Source organism: Triturus cristatus, chromosome 11 (assembly GCF_964204655.1).
Source record: "Triturus cristatus chromosome 11, aTriCri1.1, whole genome shotgun sequence".
NCBI lineage: Eukaryota > Metazoa > Chordata > Amphibia > Caudata > Salamandridae > Triturus > Triturus cristatus.
This window is the reverse complement of record NC_140594.1, coordinates 213,262,042-213,281,547: the sequence shown is the minus strand read 5'-3', so window position 1 is coordinate 213,281,547 and position 19,506 is coordinate 213,262,042. Positions and strand designations below refer to the sequence as shown.

General features: G+C 45.9%; 1 protein-coding gene across 4 annotated transcripts in view; it reads right to left on the bottom strand.

Annotated features, from left to right (window-relative positions):
• The window catches only part of UBE3B (ubiquitin protein ligase E3B), a 389,404-nt gene that overhangs the window by 219,875 nt on the left and 150,023 nt on the right, over positions 1 to 19,506 (bottom strand). For all 4 annotated transcript variants that reach the window (XM_085632991.1, XM_085632989.1, XM_085632992.1 and 1 more), the window contains exons 13-14: positions 4,927 to 5,096; positions 3,639 to 3,806 (exon numbers count right to left, since the gene is read on the bottom strand). In XM_085632991.1, coding sequence (XP_085489117.1) covers positions 3,639 to 3,806; positions 4,927 to 5,096 — 338 coding nt within the window. The remainder of the gene's footprint in view (positions 1 to 3,638; positions 3,807 to 4,926; positions 5,097 to 19,506) is intronic.

The window sequence follows — 19,506 nt, the reverse complement described above, 5'->3', positions numbered from 1 at the left end:
TATAAGTTGAATATTAATCAGTCAGTCAGTGGATATAAATCCAAATTAGAGAAGTTGAAGTTGCACCACCTTGTCTCCTTTTCTTGGTAATGACAATTGTATATACAGCGTAGCTGGATCCTCATCCAATACCTTAGGCTTATACAAGTTCAATTTATTAGAAGTGCTTTTTAGATCAAGCTCCTTAGACTACTAACAGCTCGACAACATTATGAGTTAGTAGGGACGAGTGATTACATTATCAAGTTCTGAATGTTCTTACTAAATCTACCAAACTCTCTGCTGTAGTTCTTGCAATGTTGGGTACACTCTTAATTGTATTGCTTGTTAATAAACTTGAACTAGCCGTATCGGATGTAATTTGTAGGCATTTTGCAACAATTTGACGATAAGTAGGTGTCGATTCAGAAAACTTGGTGTGCATAGCTCTGCTTATTGCTTGATCATTCATAATTATATTTTCGGCTTCCACATCACCCTCATCAAGTCTGTCAAATTTATTTAAATAGACTTACTTTGTATATTTACCCATTGCCTCCGGATACTTGGATCTGACTGAGAATATAAAGTAGTGTTTCTGTTTCCCAGGGGCATTATTATTTGTCGTTGTTGAATCTTGTATTATGTTGTTTGCTCAACTGTTTTTCCCCGATTTCTGCAACTTCTGCATCTTATTTAGTTGCCTTTTGCTGACATAGGGCTTAAACTGTTTCTTTAAAATATAAATTATACTTTTTGGTTGGTCGTAAGCACCCTTGTCAGTTGTTTATGTCGGAGGTTTTGTATCATCTCAATCAATCAATCAATCATGGAATTAAAAGCGCACTACTCACCCGCGAAGGTCTCAATGCGCTGCGGGGGGTGAGCAGCTTCTTTCAGCCGAAAAGCCAGGTCCTGAGCGTCTTTCTGAAGACACTCAGGGAGGGGGCGCGTCTTATGTCGATCGGAAGCTCATTCCAGGTCTTGGTTGCGATGTAGGAGAAGGCTCTTCCTCCTGTTCTGGCTCTCTGGATGCGTGGGGTTTCGGCGAGAGCGAGCATGGTGGATCGGAGGTTTCTTTTGGGTATGTGGAAGGAGATTCTCTTGTTGAGGTACTGGGGTCCGGTTTTGTGGAGGCACTTGAAGGTGTGGGTGAGTATCTTGAAAGTGACTCTCTTCTCGACGGGGAGCCATCATCTAATTCTGTTACCGAAACAGAGTTGCCTAATGAGCTTGTAATTAGTTGAGAAGTTGTTCTATGTATTTCTTTTGATCCATCAAGCCTATTTCCTCTCTACCACTGACGAAGTAGTGTGAGGGAGTCATCAGCTACGGAAATTTGGTCACACGGAATGATGTTTATCTCTGCTGTGATTGTATTGTGAGATGTCAACATAGTGTTTTGCTCAAAGAAGTTAGCAGAGGATTTATCATACGTATTACTACAATTGGCAATAAGGGTAATATTTTGAAAATCAGTCCTACGCCTTTGTTCTGCTGGCCGAAAACAGTCCAGGGTTGAAGGTCGATTAGTTTGTGACTTTATCAACTGTTTTGAAATGTTAGCTATTCGAACTGCATTTGGTAGTTGTTGCTTAGGCGTAATTATCAGGCCCCATCCTTTATCGATTTGTTGTGAATTTGCATCTATTGGAATGAATAGTATGTCCTCTGCACCTTGTCTTACGCTGTTGTGAACCAGGATTGATCTAGCCCCCCACGGAAAAGGCAGGAATAAGATAAGGGTATGGATGATCTTTTTCTATGTTCAACGTAATGGATATGTTATGTAGTAATGGTTGCTTTTTCTGGATGCCTTTGGGAATGGGTTTTAATTTATCCTGTGTGTTCACACACCTAAAATAGGCCAAGAAGCAATGTAATTAAGTATATTGTAAATATAATAGTGTTTAATTGATGGTTGATCAACGACTGAACTATGTTATATTGAGTGCCGATTTAAGTGACTTGTATTAAGTCACTTGAAATTAATTCTGTGCTAATTCAAGTATTTCAGGTTACTACGGGTTGATAAGTACCAGAAGCTAATTAATACTAATGTCTTAGTAAATTTAAAGTAGGTCAACCACTCAAAATGGCAATTTTGATGAGGCAAGAATGTTCGATGAAGCCAGATGGATAAAGTTAGTTGAAGGTAAATACCGTTAGGTGCGTTTGTGCTTTCTTGTGAACAGAAAAGAAACTTGGAGTGCGCCCCTTGCCCTACCTTCCCGCTCGATCACTCCAAGAAACCAGCACCGGCCCGAGCCCCAAGTTCCCACCACCGCCAAGCCAAGCGGAAAACCAAAAGGAACAGCCATCTTGGAGGCACTCACCCACCTTGCAACTATCTAGGAGATGGAGGGAGCCCAATTGCTCCTGCCTGATAGATCCCCTCTCCCTGTCCCTCACAAGCCTTTAGCCACAGTTGAAGTTAGGGCCCCAAAGGAATGTTATCAAGGCACCAATAGTGCTTGTACGATGACAGACAGCAGCTAGGACAAGTGGGGTTGCTCGGTGATCAAGTACCGCCCCTTTGAGCAGAAGGTGAGTGCGCAAGCACAGGCACGAGCACGGAGGTCAGCACCACTAGCATTTTTTCAGGTTGTTATTTCAACTTGCTTTCAATGAAAGGTCCGAGAGAAGTTGTGCACAAATAGGCCAAGGCCCAAACTCTAATGTACTGAGCTCAGTGGCTTGTTATTTGTTCTTTATTTCACCCGATGTTCACAAACATCACAAATCAGCTTTATTTCATCTTCAAAAGAGAACGCTATCATATATTGTTTGTTAGTGGTGTTTTAGGCTAGTTTAGGGACCATTCTTAATGAGTAAAATCCAACCATTTGTTCCGTTTTCCTTTCTTTGCTTTATGAACATCTTTGATATTTTTGATCTGATCTGAGGGAAACGAGATGGCAGGCCAGTGAAAAATGTCCATCTTAGTTTTTTTTTTTTATTTCAGGAATATTCCTCCAATCGCAACTCTTCTTTCAGAATTTCAATTTTTTCTAATCATCTCAAACAGACCTTAGTGATATAGTTGTATGTTTTTCTTAAGAAAAGAGATTGTTGAATTAATATTCTTCAAACCTAGAAAAGGCCTAGAATGAGGCCAAGCTCAACATGCTTTCCAAATCAGACACATTTTTGTGTGCCATTTACGTGTTGTTTTGCAGAGAAAGTTCTCTTTAGGAATTTCAATTCAAACCACTTTGTTGCCCTCCAACCTCTTTTTTTACTTTGAACTACTTTTAGCGGTCTGCACCAAATTTAGCAGCATCAAAGTAAATACCTTATAGTATTCTTGCAAAGTGTGATCCAGTCTGGCAAAGGAATGTAAAAGTTACTAACAATCTGCTTTTCATTTTGAATGTTGTGTCAACCTTTATTACAGTGGTGCAAATTGCTGCCTCTGTAATATATAGTGTTGCAGTGTTTCCCGGATTAAAATATTTCTCCAACTGAACATTATTGTTTCAAACTAAAGAAACTCTTGTTTCATAAGCTGGAGACAAATATAATATACAGAATTAATAACTATTCTAAAAGGTAATCCCTCGATTGAGCACTGTACTCACATAAAAAAAAGAGTAGTCTGCAGAAGAATTGCACAACAAAAAAAACGTGGAGATAAATGCAAGAGAAACAAAACTAACCTGTGAGTATTTGCAGGCGGATCTGTGTTAATGTTGTAAGAGCTGTCTGGTACAAGACACAGATACTGCAGACCTTTTGTACCTCAGGTGAATCCACGCGTTTCCCTCCTATTGGTTTGAGAATATTTCGTACCGATGCAGACTTTTGAAATGCACGCTTGAAAAGATCTAATAAAAAAGGTAAACAATTTTTTACTAGAAACTGGCTCTTCAACTGTAGAAACTTTATTGTGGTAGCCTAGTTCTACCATTATTGACATTATTATCAAACTGTGTTAGGAAAAATCTGTGTAAGCCCGCCTAACATCTACTAACTATAACAGGAATCACCAGCTAACTATACACAGAACCCACATATACAATTTTACAAATATTTTTTTCAAGTATCACAATGCATTGAAATGAAAGTCCTTCATCTAAATAAAAACTGCTGCTCAACTTTTATTCAAACTATACCCAAGGAATCGGTGGCAATTTGTGCCCCTTTCGTTTGAAAAGGGATCCAAAATAACCTAAATAATACAAAAAATAACATAATAATTCCAATACAAAAAAATAAATATCTTTAATATCATCATAAGAAACAGTCCCTAAGCCTATCTCTTACTATTCAAGAATGTGTTTACTATTGCTCAAATAGTTTGGTAAAATATTTGTAGCTTGTATTTTGTTTCCATGAAGCATACACATCACATTAGAACTTATCTCAGGATTGGCTTTTGCTATGGATGTGAATGGTTATCCTACTGAAAACTGGTTAGGAGAAAATACACAATACATAGCTTGGTGATTAACGATTGGTACTCAATTATCAGTAAAGACAACAATGATGGAAGTGTAGCCATAGTTTTAATCTTGTTATCAGACACAAACTCAACTTTGATGTTCATCATTCTTATAAAGGTGTAAGTGCCTCGACAAATCTATTGACAAACAACCACCACAGGAGAGGCCGGAGGCCTCTGGATTTCCAGACACACTGAACCTTATTATGAGTTTCAGATTATCTTTGCGGGGAGATACCAGGCAGCAATTAATGAACCAGTAACTTCCAAATAAATAATCTGGGTTACAAGTTAAAGTCCTCGGAATGGGGAATAACCTGCTTTCCCCAGAATTATTGAGTCCTTTTGCACTGGCAACTCATAATAGAGCCTAATCTATCAGGTTAAGTGTCAGGGCAAACAAACGTGGTTATAAGTAGATTTGGGTGTAAAAATTGAGGGCCCCATCATTGTTATTGGGCCAGCTCACACACTTAAACTTGTGTTTTCTGCACCAAACTTACTCTTCATAGGCAAGCTGTTCTGAGGAGACGTGTTGTGCGTCGAGGTGCTCGGCATGTCTTGATTTTCTGGAAGTTTTTTACTCAAGACATCACTAAACAAAATACGTATCATGTGTATCCCCCAGAGGTGCTGCAGCTGTTTGGTCAGCAATGGCATGGATTCATTTAAACTGGAAAAGACAGTAAAAAAAGTGAATCAGCACAAGTGAGCTTCAGAACCAGCTATTTTGAGAAGTACAAATATTAACGTCTCAGAATAGGCATTTTTGGCTCCGACACAAAAGTCAAAACACTAACAACAAGTGTACAAATAGACCATTGGCAACGAGGGTGCAAAACAAAAAAATACTTATACAACACCATAAGCATAGAGAGCATTTCTCATAAACCTCATTATTGGCAAAAATATAACAAATTATATATCAACATTTTATTAAAATTCATCTACGTGTTCCATCTAAAACACACCCCTTACATCTATGGAGATTTATATATGCTTTAAGGGGTGTATTTAGATGGAAGATGAAGATGAATTATAATAAACTGTTGATAGATAATTTGCGTTATTTTTTGCAATTTGGTTTATAAGTAATACTCCCCATGCTTTCGGTGTTGTCTAATGTGTGATAGGTTACATGGCTAAATGCAGGTGTCTCCAACCAGTTTATCAAGAGCTACCAGTAGCTCCGAGACACCTTCAGAGTAGCTCACAGCTGTGGGTTTGTTTTTAAATAAACACAAGGTCATGTTTTCCTTTAAAAGTTAAGGGAAGGCTGTGTTTATTTTACATTATTATCATCAGGCTGCGGATAGCAGCCCTGATAATGATCAGTGCTCAGTCAGATTTAAGGTTCAGGCTGGAGCTGAGGTACAGAGATGTACAACTGAAGCACTGAGGTATTTAACTCTTAAATAAAAGATAAGACGTACACGCCCTGGGTCCAGATCTCTCAGTTTGGAATCAGAAGAGCAGCATTCCATGATTACCCCAAGACCCACCCAGTAATATTGTCTGGGGCTTGTTAGAGTGGTGAACAGTCCTCATCTAAGGAAAGAGACTTATCTAGGCTGTATAACCGCTCTGTCAATATAGAAGCCTGCCGTTTGTCCCAGAAATTGGGGGGCAGAATGTGATCATGGCTGTTCTGACGTGACACTCTCAGGGTCTTTCCTCAGGTTTGTTAGAAGTGGGTCCCATATGTCGCACTTTCTTTAAGTCAAGATCAGTAGCTCGGCATACGTAGTTAATTGGTCTTTGCAATATTGCAGTATATGAGATCGTCCAGCAAGTCCATACACTTGGGAGCTCGTCCCCGCCCCCAGCTGCATGCCACCCTCCACTTCTCCAGGAGCAGCCCCAATGATCTGAATTTTCTGTAGGGAGCTTTGAGGCCGTCCGTGTAACCCAGAAGTGCCATGGTCGGAGAGAAGTGAATGTGGGTGTCCGCCGTTCAGGACAGGGCAGCCAGGACCTGCATCACTGTGCAGCCCCACGCAAGATGCAGGCAACCTGCCCTCACATGCCTCACCTGTCACAGCGGCCAAAAGGATGCAAATTATATCTGTAGAGGTTTGCCGGTGTTTAATAAACCCTATGTATAAACTTAAAGTGTATAATCCGCAGGCGGCTACTAGCTATGATCTTGACTCTTAGTTAACAACTATCTGTAAGTGGTGTGTCCAGTTCTGTATCCAGCTCGTGAGTTGCTCAGAATCTCAGGACGCTCTGTCTGGGAGGCTAGGGTAGTAATCAGTGTAGTGTTTACAGCGTCGGAAGTCCATGAGGGAAAGTGGTGGTGGCAGTCTTGACGTTGTGTCGGAGCCTAATATATAAGAATATCTCCAATGGTGTAGCCACCTCACCAGTCTGTAATGTCGCTCGGTCCTTAAAAATTCTGTTGTGGTAGAGATCCCCCCCAGGTAGTTATACCCCCGTTTTTGTAGCATATGAAGACAGGCTATCTCATGAGTGACAGGGGTTAAATCATGGTATGGGAGGGGCGCTAACGTGGAATATAGTAACGGTTTATTCAATTTCCTGGCAAGTCCTCGCCATGTGGGTGGGGTGCACGCTACAGTGGAGAAATAAGTACCCTCTCCAGGGACCTTCGCCCCCAGAAAAGCAGTAGTGGAGATGGGAGCCATGTAGCCTCGTTCGATCGCTAGATGGGCCATAAAGGGGGCAGACAGAACCAATATGTTGTGAAATGGGCTTGAGCACACAGGTAGTATAACTCCAAATCCGGAGCTTCAAAACCTCCCCTCCAGAAGGGTTGGGTAAGCACTGCCCAGCTCACCCTGGACTGCTTGCCACCTCATGCTAGCCGGCTCAGCTGTGTCTGTAGAATATGAAAAAAATGACACCCCGGGGGGTATAGTATGTGAATAAGTAAGTACAATAATTTCGGCAAGACAATCATCTTGATCAAAGAGATCCGTCCTGCTAGTGAAAGTGGCAGAGAGATCCAGCCTGAAACAGATGCTGCAAGTGAGGCAATAGCAGTTCCATAGTTTGCTCACAGTTTCCTCTCTGTCCCAAGAGACCGCGACTACCAGATATTTTATTTACTAATCACACCACACCAGCGGGTAATCTGGTATGAACTTTGGGGTTTGTGGGGTGAGGGGAAAGATCTGGGATTTACTCAAGTTTATGTTCACTCCAAATATATATTCCCGAAGCGCATAAACTCCCTAAGGATTGGATTTAGACTAGTTTGTGAATCTCAAATATAGAGGGTAATGTAATCTATGTAAAGAGAAACTAGTAAATGTAGAGTGGGGTAATGCAGCGCATAATCCCTATGATGTTGTCGGAGTTTCGCTGCCAGGGGTTTGATTGCCAATGCAAATAGTAAGGGCGATAGAGGGCACCCCTGCCTGGTTCCACGCAAGACAGAGAACGGACGGGAGCAGCAGCAGTTAATCTGCACCGTGGCCCAGGGCTCGCAGTACAGCAGGGCCACCCACGATAAAAAAAGAGGTAGGGAACCCCATCCTTCGAAGCACTGCAAACAAATAATCCCATTTAATGGAGTGGAAGACCTTGGTGGCGTCTAAGAAGACTACCGCCGCGTCCAATTCGGGGTCTCTTCCCTGCAAGCAGACTGTGGGTCGTGGCCCGTCCTGGTACGAGCCCTGACTGGTCTGGCAAGACCAAGCCTTCCATCAGCAAACTTAGCTGATTGGCCAGTACTTTTGCTAATATTTTCATATCGCAATTTATTAGGGATAACGGCTTGTAGGCCTCATATTGTGTGGCTGCCTTTCCCGGCTAGAGAAGGGAAATGATAGTGGCTTCCCGCATGGAAAGTGGGAGACTTCCCATAGCTTTTGCTTCCGCGTATAACTTTTTAAGGACAAGGACCAGTGTTCCCCCAACGCATTTAAGAAAATCCACTGGTAGGCCGTCTGGGCCCAGTGCGCGATCAGATCTTAATTGCAATATAGCCATGTGTATCTCCTCCTCTATTTCCGTAGCAAGGAATTCCCTGTGTGTGTCGCTGAGCCAGCCCAAAGCAATGTCTTCCAGATATGGGGTCATGTCAATTGGTTGGGCTCTGCGCTTGATGTAAAGGATGAAGTAAAAGGTAAGCAGGTGAGGAGGATTTCCGCAGTGTCTCTGTGTAGAGTCCCATCGGCGCCCACTACTTCTAACACACAGTTGACAAACCTGGGAACCCGCACTGCATCAGCAAAAGCCCTCCCTGGCCGGTCACTCTTGCCATATTGACGGGCTCAGTGATAATTAGATTGGAATAGACATTATCGTTCTGCTGTCGAGTGGGACTCTGACCAAGTCCCGAAGTCTAGCCTGGGGTATGCGCGTCTTGGGCCTCAGTTAATTTAATATCAGCTTCAAGTTTCCAAAGCATCCCTCGAATGTCCCGCAAGATGCCACCCCCCCTTTGTGATGCACATGCTGCATATTGTTAATTTAAAGGCCTTCCAGACTACAGTCAGGTCCGGGACCTTGCCCAGGTTCCTGGTGAAAAAGTCACCTATTTCTTGTTTTAATTCCTCATGTAAGCATGCATCCAGGAGGGTTGTGGGGAGAGTCAGGTAGTACTAAAGTGAGCGAAAGTGAAACATTGCAAGAGAGAAATAGAAAGGAAGAGAAAGGCCGAGAGTAAAGAGCGATGGAGGGGAATGTATAAGAAACGTTTACAAATAGAAAGAGTAGGGTCGTGAGTCGTAGCATTAAACAGGGAATTCCCAAAGGGGGTGTCGCCAGAGTTCCTGGCCGGTCCCCTCGAATGAACAAGGGTGTCTGAAAGAAATAGTTAGTCTTCCTTGGACTTGATTAGTTCCAGGGACCTGGTGGGACTTGATCAGCTTGGTAAGTAAGCATTGCTCCCAACGGGGAATCAGCTGGATTTAGTAGGTCTAGCCCAGTGCAGAGAGTGGGAAGGTAGGTCTTGAGCTCACCGCAGCTTCCTTAGGCAGGAATGCACGGTGGTACTCTCTTTTCAGGAATTCTTGGGCTTGCTGCAGTGTGTTGAAGCTGCGTTCTTTCCCCTGGTAAGTGATCCAGAGTCCAGCAGGGTGGGTACAGCATGACGTATGGAATATTGACTTGTTGTAGTTTCAGCTACACTGACAAAAATGTCTTCCGGGCTTCCTGCAGTGCCATCATAAAATCAGGGTAGATGGAAATAGAGCATCCTTCGTAGTTTAGGATGCACTTTTCACAAGACGGTATCTGAGTCGCGGTAATTCAGAAGGCCGGCGATGACAAGCCTAGGAGTGGAGCCTGGCAGGATCCTTACATACAGGGAACGGTGCGCCCTCTTCACCACCAGCTGCCTGGAAAAGGATGAGGCATTAAACAGCTCCACCGGCATGCGCTCCACAGTTCTCTAGCCATCCGGCATTTGTGGACTTGGGGACGCCCAGGATACGGATGTTGTTCATGCACGAGCATGCTTCTAAATCTTCATTATTTGCGGTGATTACTTTGAGTAAGCGGTCCATGTTTTGCAGTTGCTCCCCCCTCGTGGAGATACAGACTAGAGATTCAATGCTCAGTTTCACTGATGTGCACATCATGCTTCTCCAGGCTTTGCATAATGAAATCCATGTGCATACTCATGGAGTACATTTGAGTCTCGATCGTTTTGAGCCTTTGGCGCATGGTGAGCAGCAGGGTGCACATATCGGCCTCACCAGCCTGTGATTGTGAGGTATGTCCTTCAGCCATATCTGCTTCAGCGTCCCCAGATGGACCTCGCACCGACCTCTGGGGTTTGAATGGCAGGTTGGCCTCCTTTACCTCCGTTTTGCCCATAGCTACAGTATAGATTTGTAAGTGGGGGGGCAGTGCAGATAAAAGCGAGGACGATCCGGCCCAGGGGAGCAGCAGAGCAGACAGCTATGTAGGCATCTTTCGTGCTGGTGCTTAGAGAAATTAGGCAGGCCCTTGGGTGAACACCCACCTGCTGTCAGCAGCAGCGTCTCGCAGGCCTCCGCTGCACTAGCCCCTGACTCACCCTCTCAGGTCCGACAGGCAGTCCATAGGTGCAGGCAGCTTTCAGGCTATGTGGTCCCCCAGGCAGCTCCTCAACAGATGCACACTCAGGTAGGCCTGACACCTCAGGATAATGTCGGGTCCACAGCTGCGGCACCTCCGCTTCCCCGCTAGATTAGTGCCAGTCGTGGCCGGGCCAGGGGAGCAGCAGAGCACCCAGCAGAGGCTCAGTCCGCCGGCGTCGAGTCGCAGATAACAATGAAGGCCGCTTTCACGTTGGTGTCCGGGGAAATCTATGCAGGCACCTCCCGCCGTCAGCAGCAGTGTCTCACGGGGGCCCCCCCAACACCAGCCTCTAACTCATCCTGTTCGTTCCGAAAGGCGGCCCTTAGGCCATTAGGTTACCACCCCACTATTACCATTCCGGCCAATCCCCTCCCCATTCCCCTTCCCCATCCCATCCCCCCAGGCAGGATTGCACGATGTAGGAGAGTAGGATCTGCTTCACATGGTTACCCCTACTTTTTGCTGGTTTTTCACCGGTTTTCGACTTTAGTCTGGCTGGGACCCTGCTATTCAGGGCCCCAGCCTAGCTGCTTCCTCTCTAAATTGATTCCATGTACTTTAGGTACACTCCAGATTGGATTCTGGGGTACACTTGTGAGTCCCTAGTATATGGTATACTATGTACCCAGGGCATAGGTACCCCAGAGACCTACCAGGGGCTGAAGCATGTATTATGCCACCCCTGGAAAGCCCACCAAAATGACAGCACAGGTCTGCTACTGCAGCCTGGGTAAGGTGGTGCATGCACCCCTTACTGAGGTATAGGCTCACTATACCTCACCTATCACTGCAGATAGAAACCTATCAGTCACCCCAATGGCGGGCCTTATCAATCCTGAAGGCAGGGTGCTTGGTTATATGTGAGAGGGTGCCCAGGCATGAGCTGAGCCCCTTCTCCGAGGTAGTCAGTGGTGCAGCCTGACCATATAGTCTTAAGTACATTATAACCAAACGGTAAATGCTAACTTTGGACTGGCTGCACAGAAACATGTCGTTTTTGGTGTCAAACACTTTGGAATCATACCCCCACACCATTAACTGGTGTGGGAGTATGATCCCACCCATCTAGAGGGGGAGACATGACAGCACCGGTATACCCGGTACCAAGTTAACAGAGCCCTGGCATCACAAAATGGATGCTGCAGCCACAGACATGGGTTTGGCCTCCTGCTGCTGACTGAAACTCCAGCAGGGGAGGCTTGGACAATAGGTTTCCTGTCCCAGGGAGGTGTAACCACCTCCCAGACAGGCTGATGTGTATTGATGTGTATTGGGGCTGGGTGGGAGCACTCTCAGAGCGCTTTGAAGTCCTGCACTGGGGGCACATTTGGTGTCCCTGTGCATAGTCCAGCTCAAATCGGTTCAGGGGCTTCCAGCCCCTGCTCTGGCATGAAATTGGACAAAGGAAATGGGTGTAGCCACCCCTCTTTCCAAACCCTCCCATAGGTGGGTCCGTAGAGTTAGTCCAACCCTTCCTTAGGTATAAGTAAGGAACCCCTGGCAACAGGACTTTAGATATCCCTGGACGAAACTCTGAATCTGAATCCTGGAAATTCGACACTCTACTCAAGACTAGAGGACGGATGAAATCTCCATTGGGGTCAAGGAGTGACTCCCCTGCTTGGCAGGCCCCAACAAACCATTTTGCCGGTCTGCATCTCCGAAGCTCCCGCCAGACTCCGAAGTATTTGCAGCCCAGGAAGAGGATTTCCAGACTTCTCACAGGCCGACCCGAGTCCCCAGCAAAGCTGAGACCCGCAGCCCTCGTGAGTAACGTGGAACCGGAACTCCTGGTCACCGTGCACATTTGCAAGTGCATTGACTTCCCGACGTCTCTTGAAGTCGTGCTTTGGGTTACTTGTAGCCCACGCCCAGAGCACCATCTGCACCGAAGATTGTGGGCCTACACTCCACGAGTGTTCCATGAGCCTGCTTCCTGCATTTAAGCTCAAGGCTCCTTCGCGATCTCTGGTCCGTCTATTGGTGGGTCCCTGAGAAGGCAACTTTGATTTTCCTTGGGCTTCCCTGGTTGCTCCAGACGTGCCCTGACTCCCCATCGCGTGGTGAGTCCCTCAGACCTTGCTGGTCTGCACCGAAGCATCTTTCTCCTTTCTGCGTGGGTTGCTGTTGCCAAGGCTTGTTGTGTCCAATCTGGGCACCAACGCTACAGCACTCAACATACTTCGTGAGACAGCTCGAATCCAGCTCCTGGTCGTCCTCGACACCTCCTGGTCCTCGTGGCTCAAGAGTCAAGCTTCACCTTCACCTGAAATCACCCGACTTCGGTGGGCATTCACCTATTGTGCTCCTGGTTACTGGCTAGTGACCCAGGCTCTGTCCCCTCTGTTTTCAGGTTCTTCTCGACTTCGATCCAGGCTTGGATCTCTTCGGACACTTCGCATCTTCCCGGCAGCAGCACTTCTTCACCAGCTCCCATTGAAAATGACGACGGAACCCGACACCATTTGACACCTTTGCACCCGGCTTCCCTGGGTGAGGTATCTTGAGCTATTCTACTGTAATATTTGAAGTGTAACTTATGTGTTTAGACCTCTAGCCTCATAAAGAGACTAGTTGGGTGTGTTCAGAAATAAATACATATATTTTATATATATACCTGGTGTGGTTGTCTTTCATTTAGCCATTCAAGAGATGATAGACTGGTAAAACAAGCTACTTTACATTCCTTCAAGACTTAGCCTGAAGGCTGCTCTCCATAGCTACCACTAGGAGAGCTTTCAATAAAGGTTGTCTTTAACCTATCATCAATAAGGGGTTGTTTGGATTGGTACAGGGTGCCCACTATAATTAGTGGACAGCATATACCAGGCCAACTTCTCACGCGTGACTCTTCAGCAGGTGCACTCTCCGGTAGGCCAGCTGCCTCAGGATGATGGTGGGTCCCAACTGCGGCCCCTCTGCTTCCCCGCTTGTTCAGTGGCAGTCACGGGTGGGGAAACCCCAATCAATAACTGGAGGCCCGTAGGGATCACGGAATCCACTTAGTCTGGCTGCTGTCAGTCTGCCCTCTCCAGTCTTGTGTAGAGTGGCAGCCCTGTGGCGTCGGCAGTCAAGGCCAGTCCAGGCACGGTACCTCACGGCTATGCCATATCACAAGTGGCAGCGCTTGCGGGGGGCTGGGTTCGCTTCTTCTCCTCTAACTTTTTTCAGTCACCCTCTTGCCAGGCCTGTCGTACATCAGAACTGGCCTCCGCATGGTTCCAGCACGGTGAATTTCACTTGCGGAGTTAGTGCTCTCACTCCTTCATCGATAGGCAGCACTTGGGAGCGGTTTCAGAAGGCAGCGATCTGGGCCAGGGAAGGATATTGCAGGATTGACGGCAGGAGCCTCGCTAAGGTGCGGCCATCTTGCTTGCCGTCTCTCTGGTGCCCTCGCTCTGAATGATTTTAAATGGGAGAAAATTAAAAGTTACATTAAGTTATCTCTTCATTTTAATTTTTTTCCATTTCAAAATGCTGCATTTACAAACAGCAGGTTTCTTGCTCACAGTGGCTGGTAGACATTGTGCCTAAGTATAACTGAAAAATATATATTTTTTAAATGAGAGAAATTTTTGCAGAACATTTTTCTGCACTTTAAATTTCTCCTGTTAAAAAAACAAAAAAGGATTGTATATTTCTGTTATACATGTAACTGTGCCACATACGGCGAAAGGTATGCCAAGTGCTGCAAGTACAGATGAGATAGGAAGCTGGCTCTGTAGATGATATACCACTAGGTGGTTATACCGTGCACAGAGTCCAGAGATTCCCCCAGAAGTGTACAGGGCTCAATGTAAACCCAAAGTGGTAGTGTGAGCGAGCAGCCTAAGGCCTAACACAGAGGAGTGTAAGACATTTATTGCACACACAAAAAGGGAATCCATACCAATTTTATAAAAATAAGCTTTGTTTGAGTTTTAATTTAAGACCAAGATCTTCACAAAAAGGTAAGTATGTTTTTGAGGAAAAATACTTTACTCTTTTAAAAGTCGACAGTGCAATTTTCAAACAGTTCAATGTTATCCTATGGAGGAAAACAACAACGTGGTTTTACAGATAAGGACCTAACTTATAGTTCCTGGCTTCTGCGTTTAAGATTATTAAGCTCCAGGTAAGCACAACGTCTACACTACCAGTGCCACAGGGCCAGCTGGGAGCAAATGTCAATTTCAGAGAAAGGCCCAATGCGTTTCAGTGTAGACTAGGGGTGCTTGAAACCATGCTGCTTGCAGGTAAGTTGATCGGTTGCAGGGCCCAAACTTCGGGTGTTAGAACAAGCACAGGGGGGCCTCAAAGCAGTACCAAACATACACCACCAGCGGCACAGGGGCGGCAGGGTACAACATGCAAATACAGCATTGGGTGTCAAATGCTTTTCAATGGAGAAACTCGGTTGGACAAACAGGCTGCACAAAGGAAACCCGAGACAGCAGAGGTTATTTGACGTGTTGTGGGTCATAGGGACACCGTTGGTCGAGCTCCCCGAGGCTCAGAGGCTTCAGGTGCAGGGATGTCCTTTGACGTCGGACTCTTCTTCCCGGAGCTGGCTGAGGTTGGGGGGAGCCTCTGGATTCACACTGCAGGCATCATCGTAGAGCCCAGGAGGGGTCAGTCAACGCTGGACTGTGACTCATGATCACTGGGGAACCTTTTCAGGATCGGTGAGCCACCTGGAGACAGGCTGGAGGCATCTGGTACCGGGCGGTCAATGATGGCGGATCCGGAGGGCACAAGAATCCTTGGTGTTTTTTTCTTGTAGACAAAGCTACTGTCCTCTGCAGTTCTGGACTTCTTCGAAAGCAGGCAGTCCTCCAAGGGGATGTGGAGGTTGCTGGCTGCTGGACAGGCGTTGTTTCTTTGCAGAAATTTTGAGGGCTGCTGACAGCCCTGTAGGGTTGTAGCAAGTCAGTAGGCATCTTCAATCTTTTTTCGCACAGCGACTTCTTTGTCCTTTTTCTTCTTAGGTCGGCAGGAACTGGTTTCAGGGTCTGAGGGAGCCACCTAACTACTACATTTAGGGGCTTTTTGAGGGAGTGTCAGGTAGGGCCAATGGGCACCTTACCTGGGGTGACTACACTCTAAATTATGCCACCCTCCTGTGGGAGGGGGCATAGTCCTAGAGCTGATTGGAGGGGCACCCCATCTTCAAGATGACGGAGACTGAAAGGTGTGCTTAAACTCGCCTCCTTCACCTTAGGGGTGGAGGTGGCAGAGGTGGGCCCACCTCCTATTCGTCTTAGGTTTTTCCACTGGTTTTCCCACCCGAAGTGGGGGGTGTAAATGGGGGGCTGCCATCTGCTGCTAGCAGCAGAGGCTGGGGCATATTAGAAAAGTGGAAGGCATCTGAAGCTTCCCTCTCAAGCACTGTGCCCATCCTGGGGGAGGAGGTGTCACCACTGCCCAGGATTTGCAGCGTTTCTGGTCCCAGAGAGCAGAGGCTCTCGACCAGGGGTCCAGAAACATGCCTGGTGGTGGCAGGCTGTCTAAAGCCTGTCGTGGCCCTACCAGGGGTGGTAGATTTTTCAGGGGGCACCTCTGAGCTGCCCTCTGAGTAAAATTTTCAATAATTCACACACTGGCATAGATGTGGGTTTGTTAAGAGTAGTTTGGTACCTAACAGTCCTGTGTTCAGAGAAGCCATCATGGTGCTAGGGAGTTTGATTTGTCGAATTTCCAGCCCATCTACTCTCTATGGTTTCCCTGGCCCTTACAATATCTAGGAATGGACTTAAATATTGTAGGGGCATATCTGCTCATGCTGATATGCCCACACCTGTGGTATAGTACAACCTGGCTTAGTGCTGGACGGCCTGCTAGAGGAGTGCCTTACCTATACCTTAGGCAGTGCTAGCTGGCATGGCACGCAGTGTGCCATGTAAACTGTAGTTTTGTCTGCACCAGGCCATGCATGCTGCAGTGCCAGTCTGCATGGCTTAGGTGGGGGTCCCAAGGGGACCGTCTTCAGTACCAATGCCCTATTTACCCAGGTACCATTTACTAGAGACTTACAGGGGTCTGAAGGGCAATTGTGGAATTGTTTTAGGGAAGAAGCACTAGTAAATGGGTCGTGGTTGGCAAGTACCCTGTGCACTACAATTGAAACCAAATCAATTTCCAGGCAATAAGTGGGGACTAACCATGTCATAAGAGGCACTTACTCACACGCCCAGTCACCCATACAAATATATCCCATTCATATACACACATGTTCATGCATCCTCAAAGACCATGCTCTCACTGACACACATGGCAGTCCTGTCATAGCAACTCTAGTCAAAGTATTTTGTTCAAACCATAGTATCCTGCTGAGGGACATTAGGCTTAAAGTCAATGAAGCTGGCGTGGGGGTGTCTGGTAACAAAGTGCAAGGTGCTTAGCCTTCAGTAGCTCATGATGATTTTCATAGATCAGAAGTAGCTCTCAACAGAAACGGCTGTAGACCCCTGGCTTAGTAGGTATAAGCAAGAGCAGAGCCACAAGATCAGAGTAACCAAATTTTGTTCTGAAGGATAAAAAACGACTTACCTTCGGTCAAGATCTTTATTCTGAATAATCTATCTACCTGCAGATGCCTCATCTTTTGAATATCCCAAGGCACAGACTGTATCCAGTTGCTTTATACAGCTCTCCCACGCCGGTAGGCGATACCTGCTGCACATCAACACCAGAAGCGACACCTTGGTGACAACAGTGAAGCCATAAAATGCCCCCAATGACTATCTGATGTCAGTTTTCCACAATTTTTACCATGCCAATGAGGCGGTAGGAAGAGAACAACATCAATCGCTTTATGGTGCAGTGAAACAAATACTTGGAACCTTATTAAGGTGACTGTGCAGGACAATAAAATTAGGGCTATTTGAAACGGCTTATGACCATCCATCAATACAGGGAGAAGAGTGGAATGGGTGAGGAATCTTCGGATAGAGTATATACCAGAAAGATTGTTACCAAAAGTAAGTAACTTTTTCTCCCGATACTTATACCTTCAAATTCCTCACCTACGAAATACACTCCCTAGCAGTGCACTGCATGGAGGAGGGCCTTTCAAAAGGAAGTCCCGGAGGATAGAATGGGCAACACTTCACACGTTGGAATATAAGCAGTAGTGCAGTAGTGCTTCGCAAAAGTACGAAGGTATGCCCATGGTGCCGCTATACAGATTTCAACAACAGAAACTCCCCTAGCCAATGCCGCCGAAGTGAAAAACTAGGCTCTTGTGGAACAAGCCCGGATACCCCCTGGAGGATACTTAATGGCCAAAGGTTAACACATCTTAATCACATAATGATCCACCTAGATAGGGCTCTCTTCTGCACAGATTTTACCTTCCTGTTGCCTGCATACCCTATGAAGAGTTGGTCATCTGTTGGTACATATGTAATAACGTGCGGTTCCAAGCACTACAGGACTGAAGAATTTAGGCTGCATTAGATGAACCACTATTTCCTTGCGCAGAAGCAGGACTAATGCCTCCTTGCGAAAAGACAGCCTGAGATTATTATGTGTAACTATAGTAGGATGTACACTGGAATTAGAGTGTAAGTACAGTATTACCTCTGAGATGCTATTGATTGTTTTATCAAAAATTTATAAAAATCTGTTTACAAAAAAAGAGTTGGTCATCTGTTCTAAATTCCTTAGTGTGGTCAATATAAAATGTACCGGAGCGGCCCCAGTCTGGGTACCGGCGAACCAACAGTGCTCCCTTACAGGACCCTTGTGACCTGAGCCTCCACCCTGGAAGCTCCCAGACTAGTCGCAAAGTTCCTCTCTGCAGCCTGTTTTTTTAGGTGGCCCCCCTTCTTTCTACTGGCATGGCGCACATGTTGCCTACCCGACCAGCACATCTGCACCCGGGTGCTCCAAGGCAGGTACCTAGTAACTGCTGGTAGTACTTTGAACCTTGGCCCCCTATTAACCTAAGTCCTGAAGGAGACCCCCAGAAACCTGTATGCTATCTATGCCTGTAATCCTCCATAGGAAAACATTGTGTGTAAAGGCGCATTTGAGACTGTTTTACTTACCTGCAAAAGTCAAGATTTAAAAAAGTACTTATTTGATAAAGTTCTTGGTATCAAACTTTATATGAAAATATGACTTCTTTTTCTAAATTGGTCTCGGATTCATTTCGGAGTGTGTGTCTCATTTACTTCCTCTGTGATTACAACAAATGCTTAGTACTACCCTCTGATAAGGCTAACTGCTCTCCCACACTACCACAAAAGAGAGCATTTGGGATATAATTTGTGCAATTAAGGCTTACACAGAGGCGTACCTTGGTTTGGTCCACTATATAAAGAGCTAGCTTCCTACACATACCACATCACAGTTGTGCTAGCTGTCAAGATCTGGGACAGATTGAATTTGAAGAGATAGAAGAAATGGCTCGAACAAACAGCCGAAATTGCCCTCAGTTCGAGCAGACTGATGCGCAGACGCTGCTCTTCCAGGGTTCAGAGTTCTCTGAGCTCCAGTTGAGTACCCCGCCCAACAGTGGAGGCATGTGTTACAACTGTGGCCACAGCTGGAGGGGTTTGAAAGGACATCCCAACAATAAGGTTATCTTCCACAACACATCGGGTCAAATCTGCTGCAGTATCCTAGGAGACAACAATTATGACTGACAGATCTCCCCTGCGCTGGAACCATTGACTTCTGAGGCACCAATGGAGGACCCAAATGTGCCAGTGTGCATAAGTGACCAGAAAGATGCAAGAAGCCACCCGACCGAGCAGACGTAAATCATCAGAAATGGAATTCGAGCACCTGCTAGAAAACATCGGAATCATTTTCCAAAGGTCCTGGTCCACAGAGTAGGGGAAAGCCTCAAAATAAAGTTCTGAAAAAACCCAATTCGAACAGCAGTGCTGCTGTCAACTGCCGGTAAAGGAACACCAACTTTGTTGACTCTGCTTTCAGCAGCCAGTGGGCCACGTAGGTAGTAATAGGATTGCCGACCTTCTGAGATGAGCCGTGACCGTTGCCATCACCTTTGTAAAGACTTGAGATGTTGATGTCAAACCAAGCAGGAGGACAGCAAA